The sequence below is a fragment of the Chionomys nivalis genome, chromosome 15, assembly GCF_950005125.1.
Source record: "Chionomys nivalis chromosome 15, mChiNiv1.1, whole genome shotgun sequence".
Taxonomy (NCBI): Eukaryota; Metazoa; Chordata; class Mammalia; order Rodentia; family Cricetidae; genus Chionomys; species Chionomys nivalis.
The window spans coordinates 27,312,611-27,334,666 of record NC_080100.1 but is presented as its reverse complement, the minus strand read 5'-3'; the positions used below and the strand labels follow the sequence as shown (position 1 = coordinate 27,334,666).

The 22,056-nt window shown below is 39.1% G+C and overlaps 1 protein-coding gene across 1 annotated transcript; it reads right to left on the bottom strand.

The window, feature by feature from the left end:
- Nucleotides 1-6,936: 6,936 nt before the first annotated feature.
- On the bottom strand, nt 6,937-19,893 carry Fbxo4 (F-box protein 4). Its single transcript, XM_057789824.1, has 7 exons — nt 19,485-19,893; nt 18,332-18,567; nt 16,235-16,455; nt 12,563-12,638; nt 12,277-12,449; nt 9,578-9,753; nt 6,937-7,238 (listed from the first exon to the last, which is right to left on the bottom strand). Exons 1-7 carry the CDS (start codon nt 19,665-19,667, stop codon nt 7,149-7,151), a joined length of 1,155 nt encoding a protein of 384 aa, XP_057645807.1. The 5' UTR covers nt 19,668-19,893; the 3' UTR covers nt 6,937-7,148.
- Between the last annotated feature and the right edge of the window lie 2,163 nt (nt 19,894-22,056).

Sequence of the window (22,056 nt, the reverse complement as noted above, 5' to 3'; positions counted from 1 at the left end):
TGGTTTGGGTTTTATTTTTGTAATAACTACTGGTGTTGAGTTTATTCAGTTGCTTATTGATCACTGTGTATCATTTTTGGAGAGATAAATCTCTATTCAGATTCTCTACACATTTTAATTTGGTTATTTTTAGTGTTAATTTATAATAGTTCTATATGTGTTCTCAACGCAATCCTCTGGTCTTAATGTCATTTGAAAAAAGTTTCCTGTGAATTTTCATGAAGGGATGCTTGAGTCATGTTCTACCATGCCTGAGTCCCTTGAAACCTGCTTCCTGTACATTTGTTCTGTATTTCCCCTGAAAGTAAGTATGAGAAACTTCCCATGCTAAAGCTAGTCAACTCACACTCCAGTCCATCACAGCAAAAATTCAGGGAATGCTGCAGCAACGTGCTTAACCCACTTATAAACGATGTTCTATAACCAAGACAATAGACTCCAAGACATGCTTCAGAAAACACTGAATCTCCAATCTGATCAAAAATTGTAAAAGTTGCATTGAAAGGGCTATTTTTCTGGCCAATGATTCCATCTTCAATACATAGCAACAGAACCACCTTCTGGAGGTCTAAAGAAAGCAGAGGGATCTTTTGCTGAACTTAGGAACAGTTTTCACAAAATATAATTGTCATCACTACTTAGATAATTACAGTGAGCTATTGCATGTAGACACCATGTTAGGAATGCTTTAATAATGAGAGAATCTACAAGATCACAAGGTATCTAAGAGACAATATGAAAACCAGCAAGAGACGCAAATGGGATAGAGAAGGTCACAAAAGATTGTTGCTGCAATGAGAAAAGACAAGAGAAATGAAAACTTATCCTTTTCTTTTAGTCCATTGAAGAGGGTAGATAAAACACAAGACAGAGAATATATATATATATATATATATATATATATATATATATATATATACCTTTACTCTAAACCAAATAAAGCAGTAGATGCAAGGAAATCTAAATAAAGTGAGTTCTAAAGAAAAGTAGCATTTCTTGTTGATTAAAACCCAATGCTAGCTTATGCTTATATTGGTGGATGCAATATTAGTCCTCAGAAAGTAGTAGAGACATCCCACCTTGAGGAAGAGGAAAAAAAAAACAGTACTACCTCTTCTGATGACAATATGATGAGCCTAGTGGATAGCAAATAGAAAGTATGAAATGGGAAAACTAATCACTCAGCCAACTACTCCCTCCTCAAGGAAATTCTGCTAAGAGACAGAAAAGTCCAGAAAACCTGGGAATATCCCATGGTTTTTGTTAAGGCTTAGGTTTTGGGCTTCTCCAAAAGAAACAAAGGCAGAAACACATAGGCAACCAAGGTCTCTGCAGCTGAAGCAATCAAAGCCATGCATTTCTTGGCAGGACTTCTGGATGCCAGGGGCTCAAATCAAAGGAAAGAAAATATGTAAGCAAATGTGAACCACATATAAACAAGGAAGCGGCCCAACTCCGAGTGAGCTGCCCCCCTCAAGAAACTGGAAAGGTTACCTTTCTCTGCAGATGACTCATGAAAAGGGAGCATGAGTGAGCCTGCTTGAAAAAGAAAATACAGAAATTAGGCAGTTTAAAGTTTATTATTCTTGATTGAAAAGCCCTTAAAAATGGGACACATATAGAAATAGGAAACTAATGTAGTCTCAAATAAAAGGTAGATAGGATGGCATGTAGAAATATTAAGGTAGAAAAACAATTAGCAAAAATATGCTAAAAACAAAATAAAAATTTTAAATTTAATAGAATGATTGAAGTTCTTAAAAGTTACCAGATGTAGTGGGAAAATTTAGGAGAAGTTAAAGAGAAAAATGCCAATTAAAAATTCTAAAAGCACAGATTCAATACAATGCCCATCAAAATCCCAGCAAAATTCTTCAAAGACCTTGAAAGAACGGTACTCAACTTCATTTGGAAAAGCAAAAAACCCAGGATAACCAAAACAATCCTGTGCAATAAAAGAACTTCTGGAGGTATCACAATCCCTAACCTCAAACTCTACTACAGAGCTACAGTACTGAAAACAGCCTGGTATTGACATAAGAACAGACAAGAGGACCAATGGAACTGAATAGAAGACCCGGATATCAATCTACACACTTTCGAACATCTGATCATTGATAAAGAAGCAAAAAATACCAAATGGAAAAAAAGAAAGCATGTTTAACAAGTGGTGCTGGCATAACTGGATATCAGCATGTAGAAAAATGAAAATAGACCCACATCTGTCACAATGCACAAAACTCAAGTCCAAATGAATCAAAGACCTCAACATAAAACCAGCCACATTGAACCTTATAGAAGAGAAAGTGGGAAGTACACTTGAAGGCATTGGCACAGAGAACCACTTCCTAAATATAACCCCAGCAGCACAGACACTGAAACAATTAATAAACAGGACCTCCTGAAACTGAAAAGCTTCTGTAAAGCAAAGTACATGGTCAACAAGACCAAAAGACAGCCTACAGAATGGGAAAAGATCTTCACTAACCCCACATCAGACAGAGGTTTGATCTCCAAAATATACAAAGAACTCAAGAAATTGGACACCAAAAGATCACATAATCCAATAAAAAAAATGGAGTACAGACCTAAACAGAGAACTCTCAACAGAGGAATCTAAAATGGCTGAAAGACACTTAAGAAAATCAAAAACACTGATGACAACTTATGCTGGAGAGGTTGTGGGGAAAAGGGAACACTTCTGCATTGCTGGTGGGAATGCAAGCTGATACAACTTCTTTGGATGTCAGTGTGGTGATTTTTCAGAAAATTAGGAAACAACCTTTCTCAGGACCCAGCAATACCACTTTTGGGTATATATCCAAAGGATGCTCAATCGTGCCACGAGGACATGTGCTTAACTATGTCCATAGCAGCTTTGATTGTCATAGCCAGAACCTGGAAACAAAGAATAGGTAAGAAAAATGTGGTATATTTACATAATTGAGTACCACACAGCAGAAAAAATAACGACAGCTTGAATTTTGCAGGAAAATGGATGGAGCTAGCAAACATTATTTTGAGTGAGGTAACCCAGACACAGAAAGACAATTATCACATGTACTCACTCACAGGTGGTTTTTAAACATAAAGTGTAGTAGGGAGGAATGGGCTGCTTGTTGTCCCAGCTGCCGGGCTAATTTAACCCCCAAAATAACCACATAGAAATTGTATTAATTAAATTACTGCTTGGCCCATAAGCTCTAGCCTCTTATTGGCTAACTTTCACATCTTGATTCAACCCATTTCTAATAATCTGTATGTCACCACGAGGTCATGGCTTACTGGGAAAGATTCAGCATATCTGACCTGTCAACTTCATGTTGGGTCTCTCTGACTCTGCTTTCTTTCTCCCAGAATTCAGTTCTGTCCTCCCTGCCTACCTCAGTTCTGCCCTATCAAAAAGCCAAGGCAGTTTCTTTATACAACCAATGAAAGCAACACAAATACAGAAGAACCTCCTACACCAATAAAGCAAAGAAAGCCAGCCTGAAAACCACAATCCCAGAGAACTTAGACAATAATGTGGACACTAAGAGAGACTTACATAGATATAATCTACATGGGAAGTAGAAAGTAGAAAAAGACAAGATTTCCTGAGTAAATTGGGAGCATGGGGACCTTGGGGGAGGATTGAAGGGCGGAAGGGAGAGGCAGGAAAGAGAGCAGAGAAAAATGTAGAGCTCAATAAATATCAATAAAATAAAATAAAAAATATCTGGTGCCCTCATCTGGCCTGAAGGCACACATGCAGGCAGAACACTGCATACATAGTAAATAAATAAATCTATTTTTAAGGAAGAAAAAAATTCTAAAAGCAATCATGGAGAGGAATCGAGACCACTTATTTCATGATTCCGTTTGTATTAAATGCCTAAATACGAAAATCTATGGAGAGAAAGTGTATTAGTACTAGTGCTGAGAAAAGTTAGGAAGGGATAAATAGATGGGTTATCAATAGCTAAAAGCAGGGTTTTATGTTGAGATGATGAAAATAACCTTATGTTGACTATCTTAACAGTTATAGATACCTAACACTGACTTATACTAACCATAGAATTGGGAGTATACTAATTGCTGCCTTGTGCAATTTGAAGAAAAGTCCAGAAACGAGTTCTAGACAACCTAGGTATTTTCTGTGCATCTACTATGTGCTAACCACTGATGTGGGTGACACATGGTCACCCATAAAACAAATAGCAACTTAAAAAGCTTACAAGGCATTTCTCTGCGTAGTTCTGGGGTTGAAAGTTTCTCAACCAAGTGTTTTTTTATGCTCTGATTTGGAAAATAGGCAACATCCTCTAAAGGTTCAGACACAAAATATTGACCTTCAGGTGGTAGTTTAAAGTTCTATGAGTCTTTAAAGCAATAGAAACCAAGGGAGTCCTTAGCTGTTACATAGCCCCACCATCTGGTATTTTCCTATTTCTACTCCTTGGCTTATGAATGGTTTTCTCTACCATACATGCCTGTCATATGATGCCTTACTAAAGGCTCAAAACAATGGACAGCTCTGTCTTGGACTAGAAACTCCAAAATCATGAGCCAAAATTCACCTTATCTCTTTCAAGTTTAATATTTCAGGCCTTTCATAAGAAAAGTTGATTAATATAGCATGAATGGTTGTGAAAAACCATTTTTCTCTTCCTCTCAGTCATTATGTTGAACTCTTTTTTAAAAATTAGTTGTAATTTTGTACATATCAGTGCCTTTTCCTTGAAGATATGTGTCTTAGGGTTTCTATTGCTGTGAAGAGACACTGTGGCCTCAGCAACTCTTATAAAAGAAAATATTTAATTGGGGCTGGCTTACAGTTCAGAGGTTTAATTCATTATCATCATGGCAGGAAGCATAGTACCATCAGACATAGTGCTGGAGAAGTTACTAAGAGTTCTACATCTGCATCAGTAGACAGCAGGAAGAGAAGGTACCTCAAAGCCCACCCCCAGGTACATACTTCCTCCAACAAAGCCACACCTCCCAATGGTGCCACTCCCTGTGGGCTATGGGAGCCATTTTCATTCAAACCACTAGAGTGTGCTTTAAAAAAATAAGTTACTAAATCACAACAATGGTTTTAAGGCACTTGACATACATTGTCAAAGCCTTATTCAAAACCTTGGCTCTCCCAACACTCACCACTTCTGTTATTAGTTTAAAATGTCTTGAAGAGAAACCAATAATTTCAAGTTAAAATCTTGTCTCTCTAGTCAGATGAGGAATTCACTTTTTTGTACAGTAGAATTATCAACACCAGAGGCACCATGCCTAGCTGATTATTTACTTCATCCCCTAAACCGCCCTGATGGGAGTTTAGTGAGCCATAACAGAGTCCAAGAAATTGACTTTTAAAAGTTATTACTGTGTGGGTGTGTGTTTCTTCACAAGCATACACATGTTCATATATGCATACATGCCACTGCATACACGTAGAGATCAGAGGACAACTTTTGGGATTTGATTCTAGTGTAGGTTCAGGAGATGTGTGGTGTTTGGATGATAACACCCCACCCCAAAAGGCTCATATATTTGAATGTTTGAGCTCCAGTTTATGGAGCTAGCAGGTGTGGCTTTGTAGGAGAAAGCTTGTCAATGGGGATAGATTTTGATTCCCATGCCATTTCCCAATTAGCTCTCTTCCTGCCTCATGTTTGTGGATCAAGATGTGAAGTTTCAGCAACTGCCCTATACCAACTATGCCCGCCTGCTGCCACGTCTCTTATCTTGATGGCCATGGACTCTAACATTCTGGAATCATGAACCCCCAAAGTAAATACTTTCTTTTATAAGAAACCTTGGTTGGGTGTCTTATCATAGAAACAGGGAAGTAACTAACACAGGATCTACCTCAGGTTGTCCGGATTTTCCATGCTGAGTCATCTCAACAGCCCCAGGAAATTGATTTCTCGATTACCATTGTAATAACTCGTAACTTTTTAACTTAGGTGAAGGAATCTGCAGTTTCCATGTCTCATCCCCACTTAGACTTGGGACTTGGAATGTTAATAGAATTCCCCACTTCTCTGTGTCTCTGTTCCTTCAACTAAAGCCAAGAAAAATACCATGGCTGTGATTTTAATGCAATCTGTCCTTTCAGAAGCACGAGCTGAATTTAATTCCTTGTGTAGAATATTAAGAGGTAGAAACAAAAGGGATCTTTAAGAGCCAATTTGAGAGCTGCTTTCATGAGTGGGTTGAAGCTACTCAGGAGATCAATGGATTCATGGGTAAATGTGTTATCTAAGGAAAATCCTGCTCAACAAGTTAGTCCCATTTAGGTGTCTCTTGACAGGTGAGGTCCAGCACAGCTGTGACCTCTGCTAGCAAGACCTTCACCAGGAGGTCAAAATGGAAATGACAGTCACCTGAATATTTAGAAAGACTATGATCATATGTATGTTACAACTTTCTCCACACACACACACACAAAAATACATTTAAATACAGAACCATATAGCAACATTTATATTTCTTTCACTATTATCTTAAATTTCCCCAGTTCCAACACGTGGTAGGCCATTTCCTCGGCAAAACACGAGCATTTGGTGAGGCAGTAGTATAACACATGTAAATCTCTGGGGTATTTTCTTCATGGGTCGGGATTCAGTACTCACATGCTCAAAATTATCTGAACACAACAACTTTCAGGAAAAACTAATTTTCACTGAAGCAATAACAGATATAGCATAATATTCTTTCTATTCTCTCAAAAAAGAACAGGGGTTTGGGCCATATTAATGCAGTTCTGAAATTTTCATAACTAGTGTCTCTATTGAGAATAGATTAAAACCTTTTTTCCCATAACCAGTTTACGAGTCCTTGAAAAGATGCTATGAAAAACTATTCGCCATCAGGGCAAACTTGATGGCAAAACAGAGAAACTGTGAGAAATGAGAGAACCACAGCTTTCGTTTTTCAGAATTTAATATTTTCAAAAAGACAGAAAATATAAAAGTTATCAAAAATAAGAGAGTTCATTTTGGGGAAAAGTAATCGGATTGAAACTTGCAGCTGATTTATGGTAGAGTCAGAACCATGGCATCTATAGCTGTCCAGTGTGAAGCCCTCCCACAGAAAGGCAGGAACAGGATGGATGAAAAACACCTAAGTCCTGCCCTGCGGCTTCCCAAGGTCCAAAGGGAACATCATTTTGCGTGCTTAGATTCTACTTCCTCAAGAATCCACTCAATGCCATTCAAAAAACCCGTCAGAGTTTCAGCCTCCATATCCTGGACCTGTTAGCAGATGAGAGAGGGTGCTGTCAGTTCAAACCCGAATCCTAATGAGTGGCATTTCTCTAGACATTATTTTTTGAAGAGCTAAAATAAAATGACCGGAACGAAGACTAAGTTCCGCAAGCACTATCACTGGGAGCAATCATGTAAATAAGTGATCTCTAACATCTTCTAACCACTTCAGTGTGTGGCTTATTTCCTAGTACTCAGCTCTAGAAATGGGAGGGACAGGCTTCTTGCTCATTTCTCCAGAGGATCCTCTTTAAAAACTAAAACTCAGCCCCAAAGCTACAGAGAAACCTTGTCTCGAAAAACAAAACAAAACAAAACTAACTAGAACATTCTTTAACGAACCTAATCAGTCAACTAATAAATGTGACATACTACAAAGCTAACTAAACCCAAATGGACCTAACAGACGTTAGAGAACATTTTATCCAAAAGCTGGAGAATATATACTTTTCTCCAACATAGATTGGAACATTCTTTAGACTAGACATTATTTTAGACCACAAAATCTTCAACAATGGTAACGATGAAGTGGAAAAAATATATATTTTTATGGTTAAATACAGAAATAACAACAAAAAGTTAGAAATGGGAAAATACATAGACTTAACATCCTATTAAACAAACAATGAGCCAATGGATAAATTAGAAAGACAAATAAAAATGGGAAAAATGTACCAAATATAAGGGATACAGCAAACACAGTATAAAAAGGCAAGTTGGAGCAACAAATACCTATATTAAAATATGCACACAAGCACACATGCACACACACACACAATTTCAAAAGTGGGGCATACTTGGGGCCCAAGTCCCAGTAAATAAATAAGATTTCAAACACACGTGCTAACAATGTATCTCAGGAGTTCAGGGCAAAACAAACACCATATTATGAGATGGGAAGAAACAACCAGGAAAACAGTAGAAATAAATGAAACCATGACTTTAAAATCACAAAGGATAAATAGTTGGTCCTGGATTTTATTTATTTATTTATTTATTTATTTATTTATTTATTTTTGGTCCTGGATTTTAAATAGAATCAACACACCTTTAGCTAGATTGGGGAAAAAAGAAAGATCTTTAGCCCCAACACTTGGGAGGCAGAGGCAGAGGCAGGTAGATATCTATGAGTTCAAGACTAGCCTGATCTACATAGCAAGTACCAGGATAGCCAGAACTACACATTATTACTCAAAAGTAGTAATAATAATAATAATAGATTCAAACAGAAACAATTTACCAATAGAAACTAGTACAAACAATTTATCTGTGGAGTTTCATGCCAACTATCATTTGAAAAAAGATTTTATTATTCAAATAAACTTTAAAGCACTAACCTATGAGATAATAGTGGTGTGGGCACCAAACCCTTGGGTCTCCTATATTTTGGGTAGGTACTTCACCACTGAGCAACACTCTCATCCCCAAAGACCTGTGTTTTAACATGAGGAATGCTACTCATCCTAAGATTCTTTTTAATATATTTTTTTTATTTATTACATATACAATATTCTGTCTGTGTGTATGCCTGCAGGCCAGAAGAGGGCACCAGACCTCATTACAGATGGTTGTGAGCCACCATGTGGTTGCTGGGAATTGAACTCAGGACCTTTGGAAGAGCAGGCAATGCTCTTAACCGCTGAGCCATCTCTCCAGCCCTCATCCTAAGATTCTTAAAGCATACACACTGGTGCTGAGAAAGCACAGGAGTGGGGTCCTTTCAACCTCTCCCAGTTACTGTCTTACTGTTCCTACAATAGGAGAGGTGAGTAAGGAACAAGTGACCAAGTCAAATTTATTACCACCCATCAATCAAACCCTTAAATCACTTTAGAGTGGCAGTTCATTTAAAAAACAAATGCTATTATTCTAATTGTGTCCCCTAAATTTCTGAGTGTCAGAGACTTGACCTCACCCCACACTGCTGTTAGGGAGCAGTGGAATTTTCAAGAAGTGGTGACTTCTGGGAGGTCACTTGAGATGTTCCTTGAAGGTCATCCTGGGATCTCAGTCTCATCCTCTTTCTCTTCCTCTTTTTCTCTAAGACAGAGGTTTCCTCTATCATGTGTTCATAGTATGATGTTCTACCTTGTCACAGCCTCAGAATGAAGACGGTCAACTGATCATGAACCAAAACATTAAAAACTGAGAGACTATGTACCCTTTTTCCTTTTTTAAGTTATTGTCTTAGCTATTTTGTTGCCATAAAAGAAAGCTCAAAAAGACACATACATGCAAGCATACATGTACGCCTGTGTAAATAAATACGTACCATAGAAAGTACACTAAAAATCAATTCTTTGTCATCAAAGCAGTTAGGACCTTACCATCCACGGGTGGTTTAGAAGGCTGAGACGCAGCTCATGAGCTAAATAAAAACAGGGCATTCTTTTTACATCCGCTTGAGAAGTACAAGATAAAACCAGCAGTGGTCTTCCTGAAGATCCAAAAGCTGGATCTGTCATGGCCATAATACGAGAAAATTCATCTTGCCATTCATGTCCTAAGAAATTTAAGTTAAAATATGCAATTCGCATTACTCTAAAAATAATTATACTTAAAAATAGCACACAAAGGAATTAAAATTTTTACCAGGATTTAAACACAATAAGCTGTCTTTATATTTGAGATTTATTTATTGTTCTGCCAAAAAATTATATTAAACTGTCTTTCAAATTAGATAGAAATTTTGATAATGCCATAAAGAAACACTACAGCATGTGGTAAACAAAATCCCAGGCCATTCTCCTATATCAGCCTGCCAAGAATCTTAGACTATAGATACAAGCCACTGTTTCTTTTTCTGCCTAAGAACTTTCAGATTTAAGTTCTTATTTTATTTAGAAAAGCAGTTAGACCCGGAGATAGCGAGGACAGACTCTTAGAAGCAGGCATGTTCCTTTGACTGTTGGATCATTAACATATTGGTTAGAGTCAAACTAGTCTGTCACTCGTGGATTGCCTTCTATTGCTGTAGTTAGCGTCAACACAGAGGATTCAAACGCTCTGCAGTTAGCCATGACAGGTATGATACACTTGTAATACTCACAATCAGGAGAATGAGGCAGAGTAAATGTCATAAGTTCAAGGCCAGCCCAGGCTACATAGTGATTTTACACACCAGCTTCAGTCTTAGGAGGGGATGCCCCTGAGCATGAACAGTGGAAGTGTTCTTGGTGACTACAGAATTCTGCCCTGTACTGGTAGAAAGGTCTTCTATGAAAACATCCTTCCCCTCCACAGAATCAGAAAACAAAAGAATACTTGCTTCAAACTCAATTCCTACCTCTGTGCTCAGGCGAAAAGCATTTGTTTCTACAGGAGCAGTCAGTCTCTGCGGGAAAAGCGGCAGGGGCAATTTCTCATCCTATCACTGTTGATAGAAAGCTATGGCTTCATTTGAGAAAAAGATATAGAAAATAGGGCTCCTCTTACCAGAATAGTAGCAGATCAAGACATGCCTCTTTCACGAAAGATCAGAGGTCTTCTATCCTACCACTAAGCTCGTAATGAAAATCTAGCTAAGCTTTATGGAAAAAAATCAGTAAGTAGGTATAGATAATTTTTGTATTCTATGTTTTTATTTATTTGTTATTATCCATCATGGCTTGATGTGGGATGCCCCTCTCTGTATTCTGTGAATATGCTGTATTACCATTGGTTAATAAAGAAGCTGTTTTGGCCTATGGAAGGGCAGGGTATAGCTAGAATGGAAATCCTAGCAGAGAGACAGGGAGAAAGAAAGTGGAGTCGGGGAGATGCCAGCAGTCGCTGGAGGAGTAAGATGCCAGAACATTACCGGTGAGCCACAGAGCATGAGGCGATACACAGACTATTAGAAATGAGTTAATTTATATATAAGAGCCAGTCAGTAAGAAGCCTGAACCATTGGCCAGGCAATTACAGTTAATATCAAGCCTCTGAGTGATGACTTATAAGCAGCTGTGGGTCGGACTGGTGGGCGGGAGAGGAACTGATCCAGCGGCACCAGACAGGACAGGGAAAAGACCTCCAGCTACAATGCTTGGAACTGAGTCTGAGGCCTCAGCTATGAACCAGGCTAATATCCTACTTTTTCTACTATTTTACAGGGGGCTATTGGGACCAATCTGGAAAAGTAGATAAAAGCAAGTTCTCTATCAGTTGTAGCTCTCATCATATCTCTACCCGCAAATACAGCATCTGACCTCTACAACTACTGCTTGATGAACAAATCAATCTACCTTTTATTCTGCTTCTAATTTTTCACTCTACAGATAGCCCTATAATAACAGATAATAATTTATTATTTTTATGAATAATTTATCCAGGATTTCTAAGTATATTGCCTCCAGGACTTAACAGATTGGCAGAGAAATAAATTCACTGTGAATTAAAATCAACATATTAAATAACTATGACATATGTATCACGTGCATATTATATACAAGCAATATGCATAATAAATCATTTATTGTATAGTTATATTTTATCTTGTACACAGAGGATTGGGAGGAAGTTATAATATTGTTTCAAGATTCAATGACAGCAATGTCATACCAAAACAATGTCAGTGACAATTATTCAGAGTATATGGAGAGTGTTATGAACCCACTGATTTAATTAACTTAACTTTAATCTACACAACTAACATCCTATCTCCACACCACCTGTACAGTATGGGTAAGAATAAACCAATAAATTTTCAGTTATCTATGTAAACTATTTGAATATATCAGAGGCAGAGAAAGCATCAGTAATTTTAAAATGTCAGCTATATAAAAACGTGCCTATAGAATCAAGCTTAGGCACATATCAGGACTCTGTGGTGCTTACAGAAACCAGATGTCCTAGATAATGGGCAAAATCTATGGATTACAGTGTGGCATGCTAGGAAGTTCCCATGTAGTCCTAACACTAGTGACAGTAATGGCCAGGAAATCACAGTGGTAAAATTAACTGTTGTAGTATTGTGGTGCTGTAAAAATATGGTTATTTATTTTGCAAAGAATGCTGTACCTTGGAGAAGAAATATAAGAATGCTTACGCTTATGAGCTTCGGCGTTTGCCACATAGATGAACCCATCTACAACTTCACACACCTTCTGAATCTGTGGAATCACACTGTAGCGACTTCCTTGTTCACTGCCTTCACTCTGGAGGCTGAACATCTTGTTAACGGTGCTTGTGTGTTCTTCCCTTGCCCTGTCTCTCTCCTTCCTGCACGAAGAAAATATACAATATATATAAGAAAATATATAAGAAAAAGACATGAAACAGGTTCCATCCCTCTGCAATAGATGTTCCGCTGCTGATGTTTCAGGCAGCCTTACCTGGTAGTCGAATATAATATCAGGATGTTGAATTTATGTTGATTGCTCAACTGAAAATTGACTCCAGATCCAATACCTACATGAGAAAGTTGGTTATACAAACAAGCTAATAATAAAAAACACTTAAAAATTCCTCTGAAAGATTATGCAGTGAAATCAAAAGGGGCAAAGGGGAAAAAAGTAGCAAGTTACATGCAACTTTGGAATAAACTGCCATGCTTGTGATGAGGAGAGCAAGTTGTGTGAACTTTGGCAGCACAGATAGAGAGAGCACTGAGTGCATCCTGACTTTCCAGTCTCCAGGCAACGTGACAAGCATCACAGCAGCAGCTGGGGCATGGCACCTACTTCTATTTATCCTCAACATGACTCCTATTCATATTTCACATTTCCACTGGTCTTATGACCCATGTATATATTCAGTGGAGACCCCCTTCTTTCCGTCTGAGAAACTGTTCACAAACATGAGGTGCAGCATTAGAAATGCCGTAGAAACTGAGCCAGAGCAGCAGACGCTGAGATTTGGAATTAGAGCAGTTGAATTAGAACCCTAAGCTTGCCACGAAAATGAAATAAGCTATACTTCCTAGGGATTCCTGTGAGGGCTGCCTGAGATCAATATTTGATACCCTTAGGTTGCTAACTATTGGCTTCTTACTTCTGTGTGTCTGAGTCACCCAACACAGTTGCTACCCCTTTCTTGGCCTCTTCTGTTTTGTTGGTGGTGGGGGTTTTGTTAATGACCAATGTATTTTTTGGCCTCCTGGAAACATCCTGGTTCCATAGCTCTAGTTCTTCCTAGAAACTTCTCCCTTCCCATCTGTCCACTTCTCTCTGTGGCCATTCTCCTTTTAGTAAAAATTAACAACCTGTAATTTCTTTCAACCAATCTTCTAAATTCTCTTGCTTTAACTAGCCTTTCCTGCAACAGTAGATACCTTACTTAATTCTTACTTACATATCTAAGGGTTTCTCTTCTCTACAAAGCCATGGGCCTCCAGATATACAAACAAATTGACAAAGTCTGTTCCCACTTAACTCATTAGAGACTACTCCAGTCTTTCATTCCCTAAACTCTTGACTTCTACTTAAATAAGGTATGATACATCACACCATTCTAAGCATACCCTGTATAGATTTGGACTTGTGGGTACTATTTAAAATATAACTATCCCAAGTCACATGATCCTCTAGCCTCCAGCCATGTTATTCAACAAAAAGTACATGGAAAGAGAACCAGACATTTCTGCTTTGTTTTTACCAGTTTAATTTCCAGAAATTATCCATTCAACACACCTAACTGGAGTCCAGCTTATTATGCAACCAATATTCTTTTCTGCCATAGACTGGCATTTTCAAGCAATCACTTAAGTCACTGTAAAGAGGATGTAATTGTCATTTCACAACTGTCGAATTTCCTCGTATCTTCTGACTTTTTCTGAAGGGTTGCCTGAAACTGGCCTGCCTTAAATAATACTTGCCTTGCCATGGACTCCCAGTTATCAAAATTGCTTATTTTCTCATATCCTATAGTGAAGAAGTGGGCTGATCTCTCTACTTCCAATGACTTGTCTAAACCATTACTCAAGAACCATCTGGAATAGTTCCATCTGAAAAAGACACCGTTCAGCTGGAGAGCAGTCTCTTCGTCTGCAACGTTGCCATCATGATCATCTCCTTCCCCTATTGCAGACTTCAGCTTGCAGCTTACTGTCTTTCTCTCTAGCCTCCTAAACTTCCAAGTCCATGGGAACCTGAATCATCTATGGCTCCCAAATGTTAATTTCTTCAGATCTTGCTCTGATCTGGACATGTAATCTGTAAGCCATTCATTTAACATGTGTGTGTGTGTTAGTTACTTTTCTACTGCTATGACAAAACACCATGATTAAGGTAACTTATAAAAGAAAGCACTTAAAGCCGGGCGGTGGTGGTGCCCACCTTTAATCCCAGCACTCAGAAGGCAGAGGCAGGCGGATGTCTGTAAGTTCGAGGCCAGCCTGGTCTCTAAGAGCTAGTTCCAGGACAGGCTTCAAAGCTACAAAGAAACCCTGTCTCGAAAAACCACATAAAATAAAATAAAATAAAATAAAATAAAATAAAATAAAATAAAATAAAAGCACTTAATTTGGGGGGCTCATGATTCCAAATGGTTAGAATCTGTGCCCATCATTGAAATGATCATAGCAACAGGCAGGCTGTAGCAGCTGCTGAGAGCTGACATCTGAGTCACAAGCACAAGGCAGAGGGAGGGCTAACTAGGAATGGCATGAGAGCTTTTGAGACCTCAAAACCCTCCCTTAGTGATGCACCTCCTCAAAAAAGAGCCACATCTCTTAATTCTTACTGATCAGTTCTACCAACTGGGGACCAAGCATTCAAATATATGAGCCTATGGAGGCCATGCTCACTCAAACCACCATAGTGTGGAACCTATGATATGTCTGTCCTTACAGATACAAGTAAAAATAAAACTGACAAGATCTCTAGCTCCTGCCACTAAAAGATATAGCCACTCAAAAAATCAAAAAGAAAAAAAGAAAACAGAAAAAAGCAATAGCCACAAAAGTCATTCTCCTCTGGTTATTCCTTACCCTAGTGAATGACTTTAAACCCAACAGAAACCACAAGACAGAAATCTGCTATCCTTACTGCATAATCATTAAGAACAGTTAATTGCATCAATTTTCAACCTCGATTCATTCTTTTTCACCCAATGACTCCTTTCATATAATTTAATCGTAGACTATAGCAGTTTCTTTAGGCCCTTCTGACCAGTTTTTTATCAGGAGTCAGAGTAAACTTTTCTAAAGTGAAATCTTGATCCCCTCAGCCCTTTGATGAAATTTCTTCAGCAGCTCCCACATACTTATGCTTCCCAAGAGTTGTTGTTGTTGGTTACCTCGCTCTGGTAGATTTATAGACACTTCAGAACTTTGTGCTTTTAGCCTTCCTGTTTTAAGACAATAATGCAGTTAATACTGATGAGTCTTAGCTGGCATCTTCTTCAATGTGCAGCCTTCTTTGATTCTTGTTTCTGTTCAGAAACTAACTGATCATATTCTAATTACCTCAGGACTTGTGTCTGTAGCCTCACTTAGAGCCACTGTCTCCATGGAGGACCAAGATTTGTTCTAAATCTCTGAATCTATGCTGTATAGTGAGTAAAACACACCTTACATTGCATTGCTACTCCTGTTTATGACACTTGCTCACCTTACCAAAGGTCACATACTGTTTTGTGGATTGCTTTCTGTTTATTTGTTTGTTTTTTGTTGTTTTTTTTTTTCTGTAGAGGGCAGGTAATAATACAGTTCTTTTTTTAAAAAAATCCCAACATGTATAAAAAATAATTGGCAAACAGATGTTCAATGGCTTTTCTTCACAAATTGTTCTTATTGTAAACACGATATGGACTGTTAAAACACAATAACTTATTTTAACATATTAAATTCTAAGTTATACAAATTTGAGAAATTAAGAAAAATATACTTCTTATATTATTTTTTCCAGTGGGACCAGAGAGTTCGTTCACCAATTTCTAGATTTAATTACAATTTCTAGATAAAATTACAAGATTTAATTTTAGAAATGTCCATCCTTTAACACTAACATCAAGCTCCTAGTGCTAGAATTACTATGTATTATATATTAACATGAAAATTAAATTACCATCAATCTGTCTATGAGGCAAACCAGCAGTTGGGCAAAGTTCCTCAGAAGACATCAAACTCAACACCAAGGATGTGTTCAATTCTTCCAAACCTGGTCCAAACATAGCAAATCGGGGTTCATTCTGAATGATCAATGAGTGTAAGAAAGAGGTAACAGCTCCGTACACAGGACGGCTGGCTTTCGAGGCTCTTCTCGTATACGGACAGCACATTTTATAACTGCAGAAAATTGTCAGAATTATAAAATAAAACAGAAAGCATTTAGCTTTTGTTCATTTGAGAATATATCACTTACTGCGTCCTTGCAAGGCATAGTAACATCGAGATTATAGTTTCAACCCATTATAACATGTATGCAGAGTGCCATGGCAGGAAGAACACGAAGAGTTAGAGAGTGAGAGGAATCATGAAGCTACAGAACCCTCCCGGAGGAAGATGTTCTTTACCTTCTTATCTTTTATTTAGTTTCTTTCATGAAACACCAATATTTGTTTGAATGGATGAAACTAATTATATAGAAAAGTAACTGTTCTCTTCCTGAGAAAGATTTTTATCCCTCATCCTAAAGTATGTGGCAATGCTTGAACAACTTTATCTTCACATCTGGGGAACAGGAGGCTGTGCTACCAGCAACAATTTAGCAGAACCAGAGATGCTGCCATGCATTCTACAGTTTCCAGGATAGTCCCCTACACCTGCTCCAAATGTCACTAATGTTAAGATTGAGAGTCCCCAAAATAAGGATGGACTACAGATATTTAGTGTTAAATCCCAGAAATTTTAAAATATCACTAAAGCTACTAATATCAAACTTCTTAAACACTTCTTTCATAGTCTCCAAAGCAACAATTCATTCAAAACACTAAATAAATACACAAAGGCACCCAAATATACCTCATTGAAAATTAGCAAAATAAAAAACACATGAAAGAAGTTATGACAGGGAGAACAACAACGCCAGCTTGTTCCTTGGGCAGCTGAGGAGAGGGCGCCTGAACTGGCCCTATCCTATAGCCACACTGATGAATATCTTGCATATCACCATAGAACCTTCATCTGGTGATGGATGGAGATAGAGACAGAGACCCACATTGGAGCACTGGACTGAGCTCCCAAAGTCCAAATGAGGAGCAGAAGGAGACAGAACATGAGCAAGGAAGTCAGGACCGCGAGGGGTGCGCTCACCCACCGAGACAGTGGGGCTGATCTATTGGGAGTTCACCAAGGCCAGCTGGACTGGGACTGATGGAGCATGTGATCAAACTGCTGACAATGAGGGCTGATGAGAAGCCAAGGACAATGGCACTGGGTTTTGATCCTACTTCATGTACTGGCTTTGTGGGAGCCTAGTCTGTTTGGATGCTCACCTTCCTAGACCTTGATGGATGGGGGAGGACCTTGGACTTCCCACAGGGCAGGGAACCCTGACTGCTCTTTGGGCTGGAGAGGGAGGGGGAGGGAAATGGGAAGTGGGGAGGAGGTGGAAATTTTTAATTAAAAAAAAAAAGAAAATTACAAAAAGAAGCTATGACAGCTTAGCAGGTAAATGTCGCCAAGTCTGATGATCTGAGTTTGATCCCAGGGACCCATTTGGTGGAAGGAGAGGATGGACTCCCAAAGGTCGTCCTCTGACCTCCATAAGTACCATAGCATGTGTGTGTCTACCCACACAAACACACAATAAATAATAGTAATTTTAAAAAAATGTTTCAAAAATGGTTTTATTCCCAGCCAAAAGGAATTGTTTTCTGATCTCTGGACATTCCTTCTCTGGTTATGGCATTTATAAGCATTTATAATTTAACAAAACAAAACATATTAGAAAGATTATGAGAATTTTAAGAAATGTCTTCTTTCTTGCCAACTGTATCACATATAATTAATTGAAAACTGGTTGGTCACCACAGGGAAATAACACAAAAGTTAAAACTGTAAGAGTCTTACGAAAAAAGTCAATTAGCTCAACCCATAACTTTTTTAAAGGGACCATTTAGACAAATTCCATGCAACAAATTAGTAGGAGTGTTAGAACTAGCGTAGACTACTTAGTATAAAATTTACTATCTCCTGCTAATTCACAGAAATTGATACTTACACCTTCATGTAATCAAAACACGTGCTGTTGGTGACCTCAGATATAGGCTTTTTTAAGATCTCTAGATCCGGAAATGACTTCCAATCAACAGAAGACCAAGAAGGGAGGTCCCGCAAGAGAAAATATCTCCAGAGGATTGGGTCTCTCACGGTTTCATTCCAGTAACGGTCTGTACTTCCCAACTGGCACAGATCATGGGGTGAAAGAAAGGACAAGATATACAGCTGCACATCGATCTGAAACAGAGGCGACAGAACGTAAGAAAAGGAGCACGGCTGAGATAATCAACAAGGAATTGCTCTCTTAAATGGCAACCGAGCGAGCCATTCTTCATACTACTAAGTCTATTTATTTTCCTTCCACCCAGAGAAAAATCAAAACTCAACGTTTTCATTCCTAACACATATGAAACATTCTTGAAAGTTCAAGGCCTTGTCTTTCAAGCAAAATAACAACTTCCATATTTTTCTTTCTGTGGGTATTTTGATATACCAGTTAATAATTTCTTTCTCAGAATAAACGTGTTATCGAGTGGAAAATTTTCTGATTTTTAACCACTAGATCAAATGAAAGTGTGTGACTCTGTCCTCTGAATTTCTCTATACAGCCTATCAATCCGTTTCAAAGGACACAGGTAAGAAGCCTGGGGAGTTTTCATTTGGAATGAATGTCAGTGGGACGCACCAATAATCCAACTGAGATAAAAGAAATGTAATAACCAACAATGTATGATCTCTTCATTTTTTGATCTTTCTCTGAAACTTTAAATAATATGCACTCTTCTCGTGATCTGTTCTAACCTGGGGCCCTTGTAACTTCGTTTATTTTTCAATTACGTAGTAGTTTTGTCATTTAAGGCGTGTGAAACTTGCTTGCTCCACGCGATAACTGGAATACACTGAGCCTGGGACTGAAGAACAGAGACAGTGGGATGCTTTCCCAGGCTAACCCGTTTCCCTAAAACAGATTTCCAGATATCCTATTTGGACCGCGGACAATCTGTGGGCGATCTCGCTGGTCACTCGTGTGAGACGTGGGGCGACCCTGGCTGGCTGGGGCACACCAAGAGTCAACGTCCGGGCGACTCTGGGCACTGTCGTTCCAGGCGAGCACACACCCGGAAGTGGCTGGCCTGCGCTCTGGGCTGGCTTACCGGCAGCCGCGTCAGCGCGCTGGTCTCCTCCTCCGCCTCCTCCCGGGGGACCGTCCGCGCCGCCCGCTCCTTGCCCACCGAGTGCCAGAAGGTCCTCCAGCCGCTCAGGATGGCGGCCTCCAGGCGGCCCCAGTCGCTGGCGGGCGGCGGCGAGCCGGCTCCGCGGGGTTCGCTTCCAGCCATGGCCGCCGTCGCCGCGCGACGAAGCCGGGCGCACCCGCTTGTTGGCCGCTCGGCCTCCGTCTCCGTCTCCGCCCGCCGCGCTGGGCTGCCCGGGGCTGACCTGCTGGGTGCGGTTCCGGGCAGAGGTCCGCGCCAACCATCGGTCACCCACTCGTGCTGGTCACCACAGCCAGCTCTTTCTCCACTGCTAGGAACCTTCTGGCCTCAGAATGACCGCCCCCTCTGCCCTACCTCCTTACCCCAGACTATTCTACATCGCACACACACGCACGCACGCACACGCACACACTTGATCCCTGGCTCCTGGCTCCATTCATTGCAAGGCCTAGGAGCGATGGCCTGTTCAATAGCTACCCTTTTCTGTGATACTGGTTCTAATTACAGTTGCTTCTCCTTAAGAATTAGGTATAAGTGGGCTGTGTGCATCCGTGTTTTGGAATCACCAATTTACCAATTTCTTGGAGCTTTGTAAAAACTGAGCCTACAGAGACTATCAGGAGGCTGCGGAACTAAAGTTCTCCAAGAAGCCATACCTGTATTAAAGATATTGCAGGATATGTGATATTGACTGACTAGCACATCCTGCTTTGGAGAAAGAGTCTCGCGGATGGAGAGCCAAAACTGCCTCAGTAATGTCCTTTAATAGCGCTTTACCTTCAATCACTGTATTCGGTCTAACCTTCTCAGGAATATTAGATAAAACTTGTGGTTAGTAAGCTAGCAAACATCTAGCCTTTACAAAATTTTTAAGATTTTAATTTAACTATAGGTATGTGAGTATTTGCATGAATCGCAGGTTCCCGCAGAAGCCAGAGACATCCCCTGGGTCTGGGACTTGCAGCTGTGTGCCACCCACTCAGGTCCATGTAAGAACAGTACATGCTCTTAATTGCTGAGCTGTCATCTCTCTAGCCCCCTTTACCTATCTTAAAGTAAATAATGTAACATCTGAAATCCAGAGAAGATTTATCCAATTTTATCTAGGCTGGGTACAATAATGATGCCATCAATGGAGGCGGTAAATGTATTTCATATATGGCCTTTGTCCTTGCGAACTGCTTTTGCAACTCAGTGTGCCATTCAAAGTAACTTGAGTAGTCTCTGGCCGTAGCCACTCATATTTTGTTTACGTAAGAGTTGTTATTTTGCCTCAAAAAAGCCCAATCATTAGGTAGTTTATACCAAAATGGCGTCTTAAGTTCACTACAAAAATTTAAGTACACTAAAAATTTGTTCAATGATCGATGGAAGAAAATTTGATAGGAAAACAGAATGTGGTATTCTTAAAAGCAACAAGTGAATTTTTAGTCTTTTGGAAGCCATGTCTATTCTGCTCACTTTAATCTTAATTTATTTTTTTTTTAAATATTTATTTATTTATTTATTATGTATACAATATTCTGTCTGTATGTATGCCTGCAGGCCAGAAGAGGGCACCAGACCCCATTATAGATGGTTGTGAGCCACCATGTGGTTGCTGGGAATTGAACTCAGGACCTTTGGAAGAGCAGGCAATGCTCTTAACCACTGAGCCATCTCTCCAGCCCCTTTAATCTTAATTTAAAAGACATTTAAAAAAAAGGAGGTAGACTATATTATATAGCACTGGATATGGTTCCTTCCGGAAAGACACTTGGCAGCAAGTATCAGATATTTTCAAATAGACTATCTCAATCTAAAATTGTCAACCGGTAAGTACTTACCACTCCAAGATACCCAGCTATATTGTTTTTGTGAAAACATTTAAATTTTATTATCTGCATATACAATAGGCTTAACCTCTATTGTCAAAATGTTCTCTTATATCTAATTCATAGGATATTTAAAAATTAATCCCATTTTTTAATCTTCAAAGTAGAAGGCGAGATCCACATCTTTATAAACATTAAACCTTTAAAGAACATACTAGGCTACTAGAAAGTTGCCAGTATATAAATATTAAAACAATGGAGAATAATATATGGCGCATGGAACAGTACTTACTGCTCAGTAGCAGACCATAAATGCTTTGCAATAGGCCCATCATTCAGAAAGTAGTAGCTGAGGATCTAAATGACAAGGAAAGAAGTTCAACAAAGCTTGACGACCAGGTAATTGGGGCTCTGTGAGAATCTAAATTTAAAATGATTATTCCACACGCCATTGCTAGCAAATAGATCAAGCATAGGCTCGGGTCATCAGGAAAAGGTAAGAATTACTTATATGGCATTTCTCCTCCCTACGTTCTTTTATTTTCATAGAAAGAAAATTAGCATGAGAAACTAAGTCAGTTAAGCCTGAAGAAACAAAATGCCACAGCTCCTGTATTACAAGGAAATGTGAATTATCTATTGAATGAGGAGAATTCAGATTCCTTATAGAAATATTTGTGGAAAGTAAGATTAATGGA

Bases quoted from the DNA above. Each gene is read 5' to 3' on its own strand.
- Fbxo4 (XM_057789824.1), bottom strand. From the start codon at position 19,667: ATGGCTGGAAGCGAACCCCGCGGAGCCGGCTCGCCGCCGCCCGCCAGC. The intron at 18,568-19,484 runs GTAAGCCAGCCC...CCTCTGTTTCAG, and splicing joins GCGCGCTGACGCGGCTGCCG to ATCGATGTGCAGCTGTATAT. The intron at 7,239-9,577 runs GTAAGGTCCTAA...ATCTGCTAACAG, and splicing joins TTCTAAACCACCCGTGGATG to GTCCAGGATATGGAGGCTGA.